The sequence below is a fragment of the Botrytis deweyae genome (genome assembly GCF_014898535.1).
Source record: "Botrytis deweyae strain B1 chromosome Unknown BDEW_001, whole genome shotgun sequence".
NCBI lineage: Eukaryota > Fungi > Ascomycota > Leotiomycetes > Helotiales > Sclerotiniaceae > Botrytis > Botrytis deweyae.
Genome location: NW_024066208.1, coordinates 631,019 through 650,449, shown reverse-complemented (window position 1 = coordinate 650,449; position 19,431 = coordinate 631,019). Strand labels below are relative to the sequence as shown.

At 42.9% G+C, this 19,431-nt stretch overlaps 4 protein-coding genes across 4 annotated transcripts; 2 read left to right on the top strand and 2 right to left on the bottom strand.

Annotated features, from left to right (window-relative positions):
* Window positions 1-275: 275 nt before the first annotated feature.
* EAE98_000209 (uncharacterized protein) lies at window positions 276-2,139 on the bottom strand (the record flags this gene model as incomplete). Its single annotated transcript, XM_038947827.1, has 3 exons — window positions 276-1,070; window positions 1,128-1,262; window positions 1,309-2,139. The coding sequence occupies 3 exons, from the start codon at window positions 2,137-2,139 to the stop codon at window positions 276-278; spliced, it is 1,761 nt and encodes a 586-aa protein (XP_038815504.1).
* A 6,225-nt stretch (window positions 2,140-8,364) lies between these two features.
* EAE98_000208 (uncharacterized protein) lies at window positions 8,365-10,046 on the top strand (the record flags this gene model as incomplete). The annotated part of the gene is made up of 2 exons (XM_038947826.1): window positions 8,365-9,396; window positions 9,471-10,046. Exons 1-2 carry the CDS (start codon window positions 8,488-8,490, stop codon window positions 10,044-10,046), a joined length of 1,485 nt encoding a protein of 494 aa, XP_038815503.1. The 5' UTR covers window positions 8,365-8,487.
* Window positions 10,047-11,717: 1,671 nt separating this feature from the next.
* On the top strand, window positions 11,718-12,962 carry EAE98_000207 (uncharacterized protein; the record flags this gene model as incomplete). Its single annotated transcript, XM_038947825.1, has 1 exon — window positions 11,718-12,962. One exon carries the CDS (start codon window positions 11,718-11,720, stop codon window positions 12,960-12,962), a length of 1,245 nt encoding a protein of 414 aa, XP_038815502.1.
* Window positions 12,963-14,634: 1,672 nt separating this feature from the next.
* On the bottom strand, window positions 14,635-17,190 carry EAE98_000206 (uncharacterized protein; the record flags this gene model as incomplete). Its single annotated transcript, XM_038947824.1, has 2 exons — window positions 14,635-15,272; window positions 15,393-17,190. The coding sequence occupies 2 exons, from the start codon at window positions 17,188-17,190 to the stop codon at window positions 14,635-14,637; spliced, it is 2,436 nt and encodes an 811-aa protein (XP_038815501.1).
* Between the last annotated feature and the right edge of the window lie 2,241 nt (window positions 17,191-19,431).

The window sequence follows — 19,431 nt, the reverse complement described above, 5'->3', positions numbered from 1 at the left end:
TTGAAATCTCTCATTCTAGCTAATTAATTACATCAGTAAGTCAACAATAAAATCAGTATTTAGTCTATATTAGTTGTTTTTCCCACCTTAAAGTGTGAATATTTAGGGTTATATCGATACTAAAGAGAAGCTACGAGACATCTTAACGATCATTTGATAGTTTTCTTAAGCATCGCATGTTATTTTTTAGTACTAATGTGCATATTCTCCATTCTAATCCTCTAAAAATCATAAATGACCCCCGAGAATGCTAAAATTATTGATAAAAATGGCTATCAACCCTCAGAAATAGGCTTTGAAGCACCAATCTCAGCTGCATCTGCTTCCTTATCTCCATTCTCATCATCCGACGTACGCTCCGAGTCACTGATATCGGTGTCACAATCGACATAAATCGGAATCTTTCCACGGTATCTCCTAATTAACTGCTTAATTTCCTCATGAATATCAGGCCAATGGTAAAGAATGTTCTGAATCTCGGAGCTTGAGCGCTCTGGAAAATGTCCCTCGGTCTTAGTATAGCCTCCACCTCTAATGACCGGAACATCATCAATGGTGAGACTACGCGAGGTTAATAGTGCCATAGGCAATCCAGGAAGTCTCTTATGGCCAGAAAACTCCTCATTCTGAGCGTCTGCGATAAGCTGCCAATCTTCTTCATCTAGATTGGCCTTCTTTGCCTTCACTGCATCCAGAATATGTGCCTCTAGGAATGCTCTTTCCCACTCTGTCCACTTATCATTCTTTGGCTTAGGTGGAGGAGGAGCAGAATAGACTCTTTTCTTCGCAGCAGGAGGAAAACTTCCAGGGAGTCTGCGACGTAAGATAGCGTTTGCCCATTCGTTGAGCTTTGCGACAGTGACCTTTCCCCCTTGGCCTTTCTTCCAGTTTCGTCTAGTCCCCGCGTATTTGTACTCCCATACTTGATTGTTATCCGCTACTAGCTTGACGGTAGCTGGAACTATCTTGGTGAAGGGGTCAAGCATCGCAGCCGCGTTCTTGACTAGGCTGAACGTGGCTTCAAGATTTGAGCGTGTTGTAGCGATTTGTTCATTGAGAGCGACCGGGATCTAAAGAGAAAGAAGTTAGATATTGAGAGGTAAGAGAATTGACCAACCGATACTTACGGCAAATGGCGGAACAGGACTTCTAACTGGAGGGCTAAAAGCAATTGAGCGCGGGGGTGGGGGTTGCATAGTTCCAGCGTCTGTATTCTTGCTCTTCGAGCCTATTGTACGTCCTCTCTTTCTCGCGGGCTGCTTCTACAAGTTAGCATATGGTTAATTGAAGAGTAAACTTAATACATACAGGAATTAAAACACCCCAAGGGCCTTGGGTAGCATTTCTTGATCCAACAGCTACGCTTCCCAATGCTTGCAAGTCTACTGATGGTTCCATGCCTCCCATATATGAATCTCGTTGAGAGGACCATTGATTCGCGGGGGCAGATTGCTGAGCAGAGGAGTGATGAGCAGCGTTAGATTGCATTTGACGACGTTTTCTTGGGTTGGGGGACATCGGTGTTGGGTAGAATGGAGCGTTTTGGGGATTCAGTGCCTCGGTGAGTGGATTGTAGCTTATGGGGCCTGAATAGTGGAAGTTTCCAGAACGAGGTTGAACACGGTCTGTCATAGCCTGATCAGCTACTTGACCAGAAGATACATCCTGTCTTGGTTGCAATTGTGCCCTTTTCGGGTGATCAGCGCCTGGTGCGTTATCATTGCGAGCCCGAGACAATGACTGCGTGTTTTCAGTGTTGTTTGTTCGCAAGTAAGACTCTGGTATCTGGACTCGATTCGGCAACATGGCAGGTACAGGATTGTTAGACAGTCTTTGATGTCCTCGAGGATTAATAGGGCCAAGGTAAGGAGCGAGAGCTGCCGCATACGCGGGACTGGTGCCTCTTCTTGCTCTCAGAAGGTGTGGTGGAACTTGGGAAGAACTTGGGACTCTTTGAAGACGCTGACTTCCGATTGACCCACCTCTTTGCGGTCTTCTTTCTCTAGCACGAAAAATTGGAGCTGGAATATCCTGTTTGGAGCTTGCATCATTGCTTTCGATGGATGGGAGTGGATCGTCTGGGTTTAGACCCAATATTGGGGCCATCGAGTCGTCATTTTTTTGATTTGTGCCCTCCATTACGCCAACAGTTATATTATTTGTAGTCGCAAGAGATGGTGACGAGGTAGAGGTGATCTTAATGGGCAGTCTTCAGGTCAAAAACTATGTATTATAGCAAAACAAATGTGTCTGATAGAAAATCGTTGTTAAATGCTGTTAATATAGAGGTGGAAAGAATTCATTAAGAACAAATTCGGCGAACGTTCGATTATTCGACGCAAAATAAACACTTAAAAGTATTAATCACAAATTTTCAAGACTACGGCAGAGATTTCTACCACTTTTTTACATTTTGTGGCGTGATTCATTCCATTTACCAATCATACAAGGCTGCTTGGTAAGGCTAATCAGTCATATAATACAGTACAAGGCTTTGCCGCTTTGAGAAGCGGTCGAAGAGGGGGCATCTAGCGTTCTGTTGTATTCTTATATAAGTATGGTGTCATATAGAAGCCTCTGTTTTGCCCTATTTGAACGTCTTGCTTTGGCGTATTCTTTTGCTTGCCTGCTGTATTGCATCTAATCCTACTCCAACACTTTTAACCAGGACTAGAGATCAGTGTGGCTCATCAGAAGCTTCTCTACGGTTATGAAGCTCTGTGAATCAGGCCATACTCCCTGCGGTTTATGTTCAGCTCAGAGCTGTGCCAGTTAGAAGCTAAACTTCCTCTTCTACATTGAATTGATTCATTACTTTGACTCTCATTATGCTTCTTACCTCTCCTATTTGCTCTCATTCTGTGTATCTGAGTCCTCTCTTGCTCCTCATGCTCCTCTGGCAACATACTTTCTCTGAATGATTGTTGATCTTGTATATCCTAGCTAAAGTATGTTCTAACCTCTCCTGCGTCTCCCCCTCAGTATGCTCTCCTCATCTGCTAATTTTCCCTAATTTCCCGAGCCCAATTCTCCTTCCTCTCGCTAGAAGCCTAGACACTAGATCACACAATCTTAAGTATGTCAGTCTAGCATCCAAATCTCTAATGTAATAAGAAGGTCCTTCAAGAGCTAAGTTTGCTAATCGTGGCTACACTACCCAACAGTTTCTGTCGCAGATCAAGCATCAGACACACCTGTTGGCTCTAAATTATGGTTCTTTTGCTGGAACTATTTCCTACTACCATTTCCCTATCGACCTTTCAGCACCTAGACGTGATCCTTAAGCACTCCACGTTCTTTTGATTCCACGCGCCCATATATAAAAAACTGTCTGTTGTAGTTGTTCGTACTGCGAAGCTTCTAATATGCTATGTTAGCTTTTAATTCTGCCGCATGTGCAACCAGCAGCTTGATGTGTAAAACATTCGAAACACTGTGATCGATTTGCTGCTTACTTTTGATATCTCGAATTTGTGTGCTGCTTCATCCTGTCGGCTGCCTGCTTTTGTAACGCTGTGCAATTCCTTTCTCACAGCGAGTTACTTCGTTTGCTCTTTTAAGACTATATGTTGGTAGTAACACGATGTTTGATCAATTTCTGCACGCGAGGCTCTGATGATTGTAAATCAGGAACATAGCGCTTTAGTTTGTCTGCAAATTTCAATATTAGCTTAAAATGCTGTAGCGACGACTTGTCTTGTCGAGTCTCTAATCAAAACATCATACTTAGCCTTCTGTCTTGAGAAATATCTTTCGCACTAATAATTGATCTCTATCTTGACTGTAGTTGTGAATATTTCATTGATGATTTTACTTCGTCTAATACTATTTTTGCATGAACCGAAAAATCTCATCTCGTTCTCTTATCTAGCGAAGAGCATTTTCTCCTCTGGCTCTAATTTGCTTCTTCTTACTCCGACTCAATATAAACCATGACTCTCTGCAAGAGCTACTATCTAGGTCACTTCTCTCCTCTTCCTATACAACTTTTACTCGCATCCCCACAATCTTACTGTCTAGATGGCTCTTCAAATCGAAAATCTATCACTTACTTAGCACTATCACCTTGAGCCTCCTCTTCTACTTGAAACTTTATACTACTACTCGCTGTACCTCTCTCGTTGAAACTGTAAGTAAACTAGCCCGCATTCTTCATTTTGTATTCTCTGCGCTCTCTAGTATTGCCTCTGTTTGCTCTAGCTCTTTGTCTTCTCTGCTAACCTACCCCATCTAGATCGCTCTTTCTACTTACAGAATCTACTTCGACTAGAACTCCCACCACTTTCGTACTCTTGCCCAACACATTCGCCATATTCACCAATCTTTCAGAAAAGAAGCTGCACCAAGTTCGTCTCGGGCGCTTGAATTCTACGTTCTCGGAAAAGGCGACCATAAAAAATGAATAGCGCGTTGTTTTCCTGGCTGAAATACAAGCTCTCCGATCTGTGTGATTACTCCTATGGAAACAGCGGTCAATGATGATTGGGAAGTTGTTCGATAAACGGATACAATGTACTGTCATGCTGTTTTTTGTCTGGAGCAGAAGCACTCGATTAATTATAAACATCTAGATGTTGAGATTTGCAGCTGTCTTGAGCTGAAACCGGCAAGCACTTTCGAATAGATCTATTTGGATGCAGGAATAGTGGGATACAGATCTATTCTATTGTTCTTTTGGTTCCTTCATATATCTTTCTGCTATTAAATGATGCTCTGCACTATTCACGAACTATCAAGCTGATTTGAGAGTCACCGTGATATTCAGTAGGCACGTCCTCTTATGAACCACCTCGAACGATGTCGAACCAAGATAGAAGATTCAAAGCGACATATAACACTAGAGACCTCAGTAATGGCATATCAATATCCAGAGAGACCATATATTCAATTCTGTCTATAACTAGAGTGGGATCTGAAGGAAAGCCCTAACGAGGAGATGGTCGGGGTGAGCTGGAATAAAGTTGCGTTCTTGAATTCGACATACAGATTCATATCAAGTAGAACCGGATCACATAGCGCAGCCTAACTGAATCTTTATTCATTGAAGATTCCCAATATAGAAAGGCGTAACAGTCAATTCGACGTCCACGAATTCCTCACTGCTTACTTCCCCTGCGTAAGAACACCTTGACCCACAACCACAACTCGTATATAACACTGGAATACACTGATTTCTATATGGACATAAACCATCTAACTTTGTATCTCTGGAGTCTTAAGGCCATTCCCAGGGTTGTTGGGGTCTTTCTGAGGTTTGGCCAACTCAGTAATTCTTGCAATGTAAGTTCATTTTCCCGGGGCCTACAGGGTAGGTGCGGGGTCAAATGCCCCTCATCAAGCCTGAGAGACGCTATAATACAGCAGGACACACTGAAGCAATAAGCAATTTTGAAATCGCCTTGGACTTGAAAACCATCACTACTGGGCACTGCATAATCTCGATTTGGCATATTAATATACAAATTTATACTTCTATCTTCAATAGTGCAGTTCTCTAGATCTAATGTACCTATTCTCCAAGACGTATTCTGCTCGATTATATGTAAATTATTAAGAGCATAATTTTTAGCTATCTTTTCTGATGACATGTCACCAGTAAGACTTTCTTGAATGAAATCCACATCCTGCTCAAGAATCTTGAACACCGCAGAGACTTTCCCTGCATTCTCAATTCGCAACGGACTTTTCAGTCTCACCTACCCCCTAACTATCTCATTTGCCTGCATTCCCGAGTCTGATATGGTTGTAGCTTTCAAAATCCGCAAATTGCGTTACGAGGGCAGAAGATAATGTTCAACTACATCGTGCCTTCCTTTTCCTGCCGTCTCGCTTGTATTTGCTCAATTGGCTTCCCCCTTTCTTGCCTAGTCGCTATGAGATATGAGACACTTTTATTGGTTCGGTCTTCCAGATAGAGCCGTCTATTGCAGTTATAATGTTCAAGTTGGGTATGCTTCCTCCCAGATTCCTCCTAGTGTATATCATTATAGAGCTACTGCTTCAGTTTGCTTCTCCCCCTTATCTAGCGACGCTCGATGTGCAACTATCCCCAAGGGAAATACATGTATGTATCAGATTCCATCGCTCCTACCGTTTCCCGATCTAATCCTCTCCTCTCGCCTCTTGCCTGACCTACTTGAACATGTGTTGTGAATTTCAGTCGTCATTCATCAAGGTCTCCCTCTCCTTGTACATTCTTTTCTGTCTAATAGAAGGTTATAGTCGTGTAAAATGTGAAGATTCACAGATGGAGGATTTATTATGTGGAATGTAGATATCTTCGGATAAAGGAGCTATCGTGTGAAGGAGTTCGACTAGTCAGGGGGTTTCGGGTCCGGGGCAGTTGAGTGTGTGGTTTGAATTGGTTCCTGTTCAAGAATCAAGACGCCGATTAGTATTAAACACCATGCAGATAGCTCAAATGTTCAAGGACTTATAAAGAGATGGAGAACAAAGAGTGATACTGACAGAATATGACAAACCATAAGATCACCTGCAAGTTTCCCATCAAGATAGCAGCTTGTGTTAGACTTTGTTTGCATAAACAAACATTACATGCATATTGAACATGTCTGCAGAGGAGTCTTTTCAACAATTATATTCTGCCAAGCATTTTATCAAGAAAGAAAGAACATCCATGCTTCGTCAATGTACCTATCTTAAAGTCTTTCTAATTTTAGGAGCTGAAGACGGCATAAGAATTTCGGTCAATAAACAATGATGAAGAAGATAAAGATGGAAATGGAGAGATAGATTGAATACCATAGATGGATGAGAAACAAATGGCTGGTAGATTGCGGTCAAAGAGATGACCAGATTGATGGATGTAAGATCTTCCTATAAAATAATCTAAAAACAGCACAACGGAGAAATGAAAACAACTATCTACTAGATATCAACATCTTGTTAAACCATCTCCGCCTTGTAGACAAGGCTATCTATCTAAAAATCTATGCAAAAATCTTCTATTCAATAGTAAGCAGAAACCTGCTTGAAGTTCAACAATTCAAATTGAATAAAATGAGATTTGGCCCTAACCTCGGCTAAACCCGAGCTGTACCAAAGTTTGAGATTGATCTTAATATTCACAAGACAATAGTGAAGCCTTTCGATGAAGGACCATATGTATTCTATCTTTTGAGAGAGCTTCTTGTACAGAAACTGGCAACTTGGGTGATATTTCTGTCATTCCGCCAACGCCAAATTCGACCAAAAAATATTCACATGCTGAATTCTTCGTCTCTGGGACAACAACAATCACTTTCTGTTACGGCAATCTTCACTTTCTTGATTCACACCTCAGATACACAGGAGCCTTTGTTATTTCTTTTCTGTATCTTGATTATCAGTTTTACTCTATACCTTTTGCCTCTTGCTGCCAAAAAATCTCAACTTTTGGAGCGAGATACAGGAATCATATGAGACCTCGCAGGTTGCTTCTATTAATTGATCACTACAACTTGTTTTGTCGCTCTCGCTCCTGAAAAAGCCTGCTGTCCTATCATTCAGCACTCTAAAAGAAGAAATTGTGGTCTTTTCCTAGCTTGTTTGTCCGACTCATTTGCATTCAGCAGCTTCAAAGATTCCTTCCAATCCCACAAACATACACCCCTCCGTAAGTTGCACACTTTGTTTGGTTCTTTCAGCATATTAACCGCGATTGTTTGATCTAGAAAACCGCAAAAGACTGCAAAGAGTATATTATCTTGCCACTCTCTTCCTCTTTTCTTGGCGAAAGATTCATTGTGCCCGGCTGCACTTTTGGTCGCTTCCTTGTCACATCGATACACCTTTATGGTTTCTCAGGAAACTAACCAAACAACAGAATGGTATGTTTATCTTTCATATTCATATACAGTGTGATCTTTGAGTCTATAAATTTCTACTGTCTTCCATGTGCATGTCCATTTATAGCGGACTCATCAATTGGGGTGCTTCCGCCCTCGGATTTAGCCACGCCCTGTGCCTTATTTCCTCGTGACATGAGCTATCACAGCCATACCTCAGCATCACCTCTGCACTGGTACTGGATCCTCAATCGTCGAACTATCAGCCAACAACACTCTCATCATTCCAACTAGAACCATAAATAGCCCGCCCCTTTCCACACAATCAATGTCTACTGGGTGTTTCGGTTATTACCTCAATTTTCGAAAAGCCATATATCTCGGCGTATTCATAGCCTAGTTAGCGGATGCGTTGAGACTGATATTGCCACAATCACTGCTTCCAACTGAAGGGCTCTCCCCCAAGCTATCATTGAGTTCAGAAATTGGTCTTTTCTATGATAGGAATGATTTACAACAGCATTTCCACTTACCCTATCACCATATCCTCATATTCTCACTAATAGATGCTGACCAATAAATACAGGCAGGAAATCAGCCGAGACAGCTCACGACGCAATATCCAGAAGTTGGCCCACCATGCATCTCTGGAGACATAACAAGCCACGCGATTGGACAGTATTGCACTATCTGCAAAGGAATGAAGATGCCCTGGGGCAGTTTTATGCCAATTTCCCGATATAATAAAATGCCAGTTTCCGTGGGGCGAAAAGGCACAATCTTACAAGCCGTTCAAGTCGATAGTGCTCATGAGATGAGTTTGGTCGCCATGGCCACATGGGCAGTTTTGGAAAACAAGTGGAAGGAGGCTGTCGAAATTAATCCTACGATAGAAAAAGGACGAATAAAGGCTGCTGCCCATGCTATTGCAGATATCTCTTTTGCAGCCATGGCGTCACCCGACTCTCTAGATAGAGGCTTAGTAAGATGGTGGAACATATTGCACGAAGCTCTATTGAATCCTGATTGGACATTAGCCAGATTCAAAGCACGATATCGCAGACCTAAAGTAGTGCCAGCAGCATCTAAAAATGATTCGAGAGGCAATGAACTAGTTACCTTACCCATTGCAGATGACGATCCGGAGCAGGAAGATGATGACCTTGGTTACGATAACATTGAGAACATACCTAAAGGTAAAAAGCTTTTGTTCCTTAGTCGCGATGGAGCCGATGGAGACGATGTAGACGACGATAATGATGATGAATACGAGGATGAAGTTGGGAGTTCCAAAACCAAACGCCAAATGTCTCCTTGGCAGTTTGTCCCAGGACAGGACTTGAGGCCTGCTTGTTTGGCTACACCGGACACGTCAAAGTTTTTCATGGTTCGTCAGCTTCGCAAGGACCCAGGCGTCATAAACGTCAGAGAGTATCCAAATATCGCTGGTTTTGATTGGAGTGATAAGCAAGCTATCCATGCCTTGAACAGAGGAAGGAATCAAATCATCCTGCGAACCAATGGGCCAAAGACCGCGCCTCGATTAGCTTGGTCGCAAGTTGAGAAGGATCTCTTGAGACATCAAGTAATCAAGGGTCTCATAAACGGAGTGAGTGTTCTCACTCATACTAAGTAGTATGTAGCATTGCTATGTTGCACAAATTTGCTAACATTGACCTTCAGTACACAAAGCATAATATGCCATGGGAGCAAGTTGCTCACAACATCAACGTCGACCTGGAAAAAGTCACACAAAAACAAGGCTCCGCACTTGCCATACCAAGTAAATGGAACGCCGGGACTCAACGAATAGATTATAAAACCAAAAGATGCTGCGAGATGAGAAAAGATCGAACCGGTTCCGATCGGAATGCATCTGGCTGTATGAACCAGGCTGCCAAGTTTGGTGATATTGACTTATTACTTCGAAACAGCATAGAACACCCCAGCAAACGCAAGTCTGTAGACGAGGTGCTTAAGATAATCCACGGTGCCCATCAAGATCCTCCTTCAAACATCAGGGCCGGCACGACTGCTTGCGCCGCGCCCGATACTGAAATGCAAATGGTGGATAAGGGAGAGCATTCAGGTGTTGAATCTTCTTCCACACGAACCGATAAGATGCAGGTGGATGGTTCTGATGACTCTTCGGATAATGAGCCTCTCATGAAGCGAAGAAAATCAGGCCAAGCTGATGGCAAGAAACCCTCGGGTAATGTCCATCCTATGACACGTAGGAACTCGGAGAAGAGTCAATGAGTATTTCAAATCAGTACGATACATAAAGTTTCTCATTCGATGGCCATTGACGTTTGTATTGAAACTTTCACTACTCTTTCTCTTCTAAATATACTCCTGGACATCTTCAATAATGGGACTGCCACACTAAGGATCTTAAGCAAGTTTAACACAAGAGCTTCCGTTGCACCATTCAAGGCTTAATTCTTAGGGTCTATGGGGTTTTGCTACTTTGAAGGACTCAATTCGGTATGGCGAGATTGGTCTGACGATAAGAGGGTGCAGATATGTACAAAGATGGGTTTAGATAATGGTAGTTGAGCGCGATTGGGTTCTTTATTGGTATATGGTTGAATTTTCTCGTTAGAACTTGCATATTTATGACGCAGCATTTGAGCAGCTGAATCACTAGTATTCATCGCGAAGGATTAATTTAGTAGTTTGCACTCGGAAACGAAAACGTGGTCCAGTCGGTCTCGAAATCAAAAGACAAAGTTCATTCATTGTCCGGATTGAAGTGAGCTAGAATGAAAGCCCATGCACCTCGTTCCGAATCTCAGCCGAAACGTGACATCTTCAGATTCTCCTGCCTGAAGCTCGTTCCTTGACAAACTAGCGTCTTTACTCAGTTATCTTTATTTCCATTCGGAGCTTTCTTCCTTCATTAAGCTTAAAAATAAAATTTTCAACACGACCCATACATTTACATCGAGGGGATGTAGTCACATGATCATTAAATGTGGGAGTATCACCTCTTACAACAAGCCAATCAAAGCCTCAAGATACAAAGATCGACGAATCACGGCGATCCCAGCGCTTTGATCACCCAACGAATCGTGGAGAGGAGATTCAGGGGAAAACAAACGAAAAATCTAGACGCGGGACAAAAGTATTGCAATTTTAAAAATTTCTCCTACTCCCACCAAAACGGACTAAGGAGCAATGAATGAGCAAGCCACAATCAGCCCCAGATCCACAGATATCCCATTCCGGTGAACATTCACGAATTAACCCACTTCTCCTATGGTATTCTTTCTTCGGATCATTGAGAATGGATAGAAGCTAGCGACGGATTGGGAAATAATGAAGGTTTTGACATTGTAAGCGATTATGTCGGCGCTTCAAATGGGATTGTTCATCCGTTGTTTGGAGGCTAAGAAAATAGAGAAGAGCTTCAAAGCGGGATACAGGTAACTAGTCAGGGGTCGCGTTGTCTGTTGGGTCCGCCATATGTTCCCTACATGCTCTAGTAACTTCTAGGAGGCAGTGAAAGAATCGAAAACGCAACGAATTGATGTCCAGAGAAGGTATCCTCTCGAGTGTTATCCTGGCCAGAACAACAAATAACTCACGATATCGCAGGAGACTTTATGTGGTGTGTACAAACATACAAATGCTATGCTTACCTCGTGGCAAGAAAACACGGCTCGCCCCGCAAACAATCTTACCCTGCTCTCCAAGGGACCAGAACGTGCTCGCATACTAGTAGTATCGCACTATCTTTACTTAGCGCAAATCTTATTGTTTCCCTTGGGACTATAGAGCTGAACTTGGTTCCCCACAATCATTTTTATACAAAGATGTAGATCATCTCTCTTTAGATATCTCATATCCATTTCTCTCTCTGAATTCAACCACTCATTTATCTTTGTTTATATCTGTCTTTCCTTAAACTGTTCTTAGCCATTCAATATGAGAGTTTTAATCGTTCTTTCTGCCTTAACCGGCTTGAGTCAAGCTCTTGTCGTCGCCCCACGACAAGCTGTCAGTCCTTCGGAATTTGCTGTCACATCGACCACCCTCAGTACATTCACAAACACCATTACCACTGCCTATCCGGTTATCACTACAGCGACGACCTGTAATGTAGATAGTGTAATCCCAAAAGGCACTTGCTCGGCCGGCGCAGTTTGGTCCTTGACCGGAGGCAATTATTATTCTCAGCAATGCGGCGCATCACTCGTTGGTGGAAGCGTTATTCGTGCCTATGTCGAACCTGTTGGGGCTGCGGCCACTTCAATCTGTGTATCCTTCTGCAATGCTCTCAACAATCTGAAAACATCTGCCAGTTCATGTAACGGAATTGTGTTCACCACTATTGGTGCCATCAATGAATGTTTCTTGAAAAATGGACCAGTTACTCAAGCACCAGCTGCTTCAAGCGTTTTCAACATTGTGCAATATACATCCAATCCTTGTGTTGTCACGAGCACTGCGTTACAAACAGACATTTCTTACGAGACAATTACGTCTACGATTGAAGTCGTTTATACTTCGACTGTAACTCCATCTGCCAGTACTTCAGTCGTCACCATTCCTTCAACACAAACAACCACCAGTACGAGTACTTCAGAAATCCCTTCAGTCGCGGCAACCACCAGTACTTCAGAGATTCCTTCAGCCGCTGCCAGTAGTTCCGTCGTCATCATTTCCTCGACCGACGCGACCGTCAGTACTTCCGAAATCCCCTCCGCGGTATCCACAACTTTAATCCCCATCCTCAATACAACCATAATTACTTCCCAAACCTCCGCACCAACCACAACCCTAATCCCCACCATCTCCTCAACCAATACAACCAATATAACCACCAGTACTTCCGAAATCCTCTCCACACCAACCACAACCACAACCTTAACCCCCACCCTCTCTCCAACCAACACAACCATAATAACTTCCCAAACCCTCTCCTCCGCAGCCCCAACCATAGTCTACACCAACTCCTCCATATCTATCTCCACAATTACTTCCCAACCCCTCTCCTCCGCAGTCCCAACCTTAATATTCACCAACTCCTCCATCCCCATCTCCACAACCACTACTTCCGCCGCCGCCGCATCTTCTAGTACTGCTGGCGATGACGATAATGACGATGATGACGATGATGATGTCTGTTATTACGACGACGAGGAAGATGAGGAAGAGGATGATTATTAGGAGATTATGATGGTGTTTGTATGTTTAGATGTGAGTATATATGTGAAGGAAGAGATGGAAGCATAAACTCACATAAACTCCAAGAAGAAAGAGAAAGAGAAATAGGAATGGGAATAGGAATGGGAATAGGAATGGGAATAGGAATAGGAATAGGAATAGACTTTACCGCGCAGAGCCCACCTCACGCATAATCATTACATTCTTGTATATAGATTCTGAAAATATAATACAAATTTCCAAATCCCCCTATTACAACTCACCGTGAACGAACTGCAAATTATCGATCTCGCTATCATCCATTTAGGGGTAGTATGAGAATTGCATGCATATATCTCCCCAATGAGTAATCACGGTATGTATACCATACTTCCTCCCCCTCTTTCCCAAGTCCTCTTCCCTCAATCTTATATTCTTGCGATGAAATTCAACATCCCTCACACCTCACACCTCCCATCCAGCCTCCCAATCTCCACTAACAATTTCTCTCCCCTCTAGAATCCGATACTTTTAACCCCAAATTCTCCTAACAGGTGGTACTTTATCTCCCGCTGCTATTTCCACAACCGCCTCTTCCAAGTTTCAGCTGCCGTCGCAATATCTCGTAACCCCAAGTAAATATGTAATAAATCATCTACATAACATTCCATGCTCTGGAAACTTTTCTCAAATTCTCAGCCTGCATATTGAAATGTAATTACATATCTTTACCACTCTACTTTTTATTACGGGTCTCGATCATTATCGTTCTTTCCTCGTGGATATATAGAGTGGGGTCTATAGGATTTTCCCAATTTGATAGAAACGCACACCTCTTATTACAAAAGATGGAAGTGACAAGTAACTGCGTGGAAGGAATTCCAGCAAAGTGGAAGGACTGAATAGGTACTTGACGTTACACAAAAGCGGGGTGCATAAGCGGACGAAAAGGGGTGGTGTTTATAAAATGTATATACATCATCACTTCTCTAGAACGTTACAGGTAAAAACACATCGAACATATCTCACATCACGCACATCACAAATTTGGATCAAAAGATTTCTCTTATCGATTTGATTATCCTACGCTATCAAAAGATAAAGCACAACCTAAACCTAAACCTAAACCTAAATAAACAAAAGAAAATTACATCATGTTCGTAAAAGCGCTCTATAATCTCTTGGTATCATACATATCCCAACCCTATTGCATCAAAAGAGATCATAAGAGCTGTATGTACACCATCGAAATTATCGGTTTGTGTAATGCTTACCATATCCATATCACTATGTACCATACCGTATCGCTATGCCCTTAAAGAAAAGAAATTTTGTGCCGTGTAGAGCTGCCGAGTGCCGAATGTGTGGGTTTGGTGTCATCATTTTTCATGAGAAGTGTCCCCCGTTAGGCGGAAATAGCTGGCGGAAGTGTTCGCGCGTGTTTTTCGTAAACTGAATCGCTGAGAAAATTGTGCTGAATTCATATCATCGAGGTAAAGTAGTCGTACATATTGAAAGTCTGCAGTGGAAGTCTTGTATTTCTCAATATCTCAATTGGAAACTGGAAATTATTGAAACGCAAGACAAAATATCGAGAACATTGTTTGGTGCCCCTATGCTTGAAGAAGGAGCGCGAGAAAGCATGTCCGACACCAAGACGGAGTAGAAGGTCCACTGGTATGAATTTGGAAACAGACTATTTCCTGCTTAAAGTGGTGTCAAACTGCTTTGCACTACTCTTGGGAAGCCTTGACCCAAACGCACCGTTCAATGCAGATGGTCGGGATGGCGAAGGTGGTGGTCCGTTACCCTCGTCATCATCGTAGTGCTTCTTCAGCATACGTGGGGGCGGGCTGCTTGAATAGCGACGGTGGATAGTCTTTGGCTTCTTCCATGGACGATCGTTTCTATCATCGAATACGTCATCAAACATGGGCAAGAAGCTTTGGCTGGGAATGTTAAGAGCTCGCTTTGCCAGCGGATTGGGTTGTTTGGTCTGCGCATTATACATAATTCCAGAAGCCATACCACTCTTTTGTTTCTTTGCTGTTGGATCGCCATCCTCATCTTGTTCGTCATCGATAGCCTGTGAAAAGCTGCGATGGGGGCTGTCCGTAGCTTGCTTTGTTGGTCGACTGTTTGATTCTTTCTTCTCGTCATCAGTAGCCTGCGAGAGTCGACGAGGACCTCTAAGCACGCCACGTCCTCCCTTTCCACCAAGTCCAGTGGCATCGTTAATTAACTTGAGAATGTCGGGGTATTTTAAGGCTTGTGTTTCGGTTGCAGAGCCTGTGCGGTTGTAACCTACGCGGTCGCTGCGACTGGTCTTGAGAGCTGTAAAATAGGTGATCAGCTATCTTCTTTCAAGAATAAAGTGAATCCATAATGGTTGCCCGGAACTTCCGAGTCTAGATTCTTTAATCATACAACAACATCAGAGAAATTTTGACTTACTTCTGTCTTTCTTGCCATTCTTTGGTTCTCTCTCGACTCCTGGTGCCAACTTGGATCCCTTCTTCTGCACAAAACCATCGAATCTCTGTCTGAGACGATCTGCAATCTCATCCCAGTCAATCGTATGTCTGGTTTCCCCTACCCTAATCGCATCTTGTACCTCCTCTTGGAGCTTATCTTTCTCTAACTGTGTCCATGGAATTCGTGTTTCGGCGATATTACCATGGGTACGCTTACGATTCTGAGCCCTAGCCTTATTGAGCTTCTTGATATCGGCAGGATTATTCCAATCAAATCCGGCAATTTGTGCATATTGGCGGAGATCAACCTCTTCGGGATCATTGACATTTTGACGAGTCAAGTAGAACTTGCTAGGATCAGGGTTGCCGAGCTGTGCATTTGTGATGTCTGTTCCTTCGACAAATCGCCACGTAACATTGGCACGACCTGGCGTATTCTTCTTGACTTCTGGAAGCTTACGGAAGTAAGCTCCTTCAAGCTCTTCTTCGTCATCATTGCTATCGTAAAGCTCAACTTCAGAGGCTTCTTCGCTACAACGTGGTGTTTTGGGCGTCGGGTTACGACGACTCGAGAAATCCAATCGACTACGCGATCGTGCGCCATTGTTTTTGGTTCTGGGAGTCATTGCAGGAGCGGGATACACATGCATGTAGTATTCTTGAGCATAACGAGGACTCCATTGTGGCGCGCATTTACCAGTGCTATGCGCTCCTTCCCTTAACCAACTTACGAAGTCGAACGTGAATTGAACATATCCTGGACCTCTGCTCTCGTTCCTATTGAGATAATCCATAAGTTCACGAGCCTCAGCTTCGCTACGCCCGTCGCGATTGTTATCATAGTTGATCGCATCTTCTCTGGTGAGCATTACTGGAATACCGGTGAATACTCGTGATGAGGTTCGAGCTTCTCGGATGAGTGGTGCTGAATTCTTTGCTTGGAAGTTCCAGTCTCCAGTTATCTGTGCGAAGTATTGGTCGTGGGTTAAATTGGGATTTCTCAATAACTCATGGAGTGTATCGAACCATTGTGGTACTCGTTCACTCTCGCTTTCATCGGCCAATGTTCGAAGTTCTTTGACCATATTTGCAATTCTATGAGCAACATCATGCAAATGTGGAAAAAATTTGAAAGTTGCGACAAGGCCAGGAACTGTAGCAAGCTCTTGTTCTATGATGCGAAATTCGACAAGCAAAGCAAGCTGGGCAATCTCATAGGGTTCGGTCAAGTCTCTTACACCCTCTAGCAATGCACCTTGTGGGGGAACTTGGATTTTGTTGCCGTTCGTATCGAGAGCCACTGGAAGTCTGTCTCCCCATGGCATTTCCATACATCGACAATTAAAACAGAATCTACCGATCAAGTGATTATGCTGGAAAGGACAAGTCTGGTTGAGCTGCTCCTTGGTAATCCGCGGTACATGTGGAGAATGCAAGGGACTGAGTGTTGTATCGAGAGACATTTCTGATCCGTCTCTATGGTCGCTCGGCAGGGGAGTCTTGTGTGCAATTTTCATACCGGCCGCGAGAGCGTCTTTGGACTTACTACCACTAGTGCTCTCAGCATCACGGCCCGAGCTCTGCTCTAGGCGTTCCAAAAGAGTCGCAGATCTTTGCTGTTCATCTTCGACTTTTTTGAGGTGAATTATAGAAGCTCGATCTTCTTCCTGGGAAGCAGCAGCGGCACTGAGGACATCCAAGCCTCTGTAAAGAGGTAAATTCGGACGATCCGACATGCTTTCTCCTCCGTTTTGTTCCATCTCTCGTATACTCTGCATTGTGTGTTCTCGTCTGCGTTCGGATTTCGATTTTCGCTAATTGTTCAAATGAATTAGTATGAATACTTGAGATCTTCAATCAATTAATTCAGGTGAATGCCTATTTCTTGGAACTGATGCAAATAATAAACGAGACCTCTAGAAGACTGTTCACTGATGTGAACCAGATAATCTTGAGTTGGGAAAGTGCGAAGAGTGATGTCACTGACAGGAAAATGTCAAGTGCGCTCGTACAAAATTGAGTCAAGGATGAAAATTGAAAGTGTTTGTGCAAATTTGCTATGCCAGAGGAGCAGGGTAGCAGATCTCAATGAAGAAATGCAGATATGCAACGAAGGGTATTGGAGATTGAATGCACAAGCGCAGGAAGAATTCGAAATGATGATATGCCAGAATTATTGGGAAGAAGATAGTCCAGAAAGAGTGCACTGAACGACGAGACGAGGCTCTACGTGCAAAAGTGAAGAGTGATTGAGCTAAGTGCAATGCAGGAGAGTGATCTATCTGCGCAAGCGCGAGGGTAGAGAGAGTGGAGGAAGTGTATTCTGCAGGAAGAGAAGTGCTTTTATGAGAAGTGCTTCAATTTACATGAGTAAAGAATGAGGATAGGCAAAGGACACAGGAAAGAGATAGCATATAAAGAGCTGGAAAGTAATCGATGCGCTTACTGAAGGATAAATTTACTTTGGAAACTTCGAGGATATTCTCAATCGTGTGAAAGAGGTTGCTGCTGACGAAAGAAATTTGAAATCCAATATCAGGAAAAGATTGAATTGTTGTTGAGAAAGAGTTGAAAAGAGGTCGAAGTGTTGGTGTTGTGAGGGTGGAAGAAGTTATTCTGAGGAAGGAACAATTTGAAAAAGATGAATATTTTGGATTCTTTTGTATCAATGTTGAACTTGATAGAAGATCTTTTTCTTCGGTAGAATCAGTCATCACCCTTTACCCCGCCATTGGTACGGTGGTTGCTATGTGAATATTATATGTAGAAACAATTGTATTCTTAGAGAAAGTGAAGAGTGAATATTGTAGATTGTTGGGATGGTAGAGTTGTTTCTGTTTTGAGTGAATTTGAAAGAAGTATTCAGTTTGCTTTTGTTATTCTCACTAATTATACATGATCCAGCCAACATAATTGGTTGAATACCTTGATATCTCTATTCTCGTTCCACCTCAATGTATGGATATTGTCAGCACGAGGATGAATTCAGATTTTATCTTTTTCATTCACCATTTTCGAGTGTATGTGGGATGTACACAGACACTCATGTTGGGTCTTCAGGTTCTTTAAGATGTTGAGATCAATGAAATGATCTATGTGAGCCTCGCCTTGTCTCATGTCAAAATCTTGACTAATCAGTGCAATGTATCTTTTGGAGCTCAAAGCATTTCAGACAGAATTGGTTCTAGATTTTGGCATATCCTAGATCCTAACTCACAGAGATGGAGCTGGGTACATCACTATTCCAAAGTACAAGATGCGTTTCAAGAGGAGGCTACGACCTACTCGTATTTTATGTATGGAGGCAATGAGAAGGAAGGGGGCCACAATTCCAAGCCAGTATCAATAACCGCCAGCTTATTTGATTCTGGGCTCATATCACTCATGTTTACGCATGCTTGAATGTTCATACCTCCGGGCTGGTAGAGACAAAAGGAGGTACAGGAGGAGAAGCACATATTCTGCCAAGCTTCTATGCTAAAGAAAACCCCCCTATAAACCAGATCCACCGTTAAAGGGGGCTTGATTGTCTAAAATTATGTTAGAAGGAGAAGCTTCACGGAGATTTGGCTCAAGTTCTCGCAGTGTATCTATTGCATTTGTCTTATTCTGAAATCTAGTATTCAGTGTTGCCCACTTCTTCTATCTCCCCATCTTTATATACACCTCTTCATTCTTTCTCTGATTCATCTCTGTTTATATACCCAGCCGTCCTTTGTAAAGTTCTTCACAGCCACCTCATCGCGAATTCTCTCTTTTATCGTCCCATTTTTTACACTCCTACTGCGTGTCCCGCCAATTTGTATGGACAACAGATTTATGTCGAGTCGAACTCAGACTCAGAAAGCAATATCTAGCACCTAGCGAGAGATCATTCTCGTTTCTGAAATCATTATTGGGGTGGAAAATAGGAAGCTTTCTTGGCATGAGCAGCTTGTCTATACACTGAGATTTCGCATCTGGCAGTCCTTCATCTCACCATCAAGCTAACTTTGATCGTTTTGAGCTTTATCTGTCGG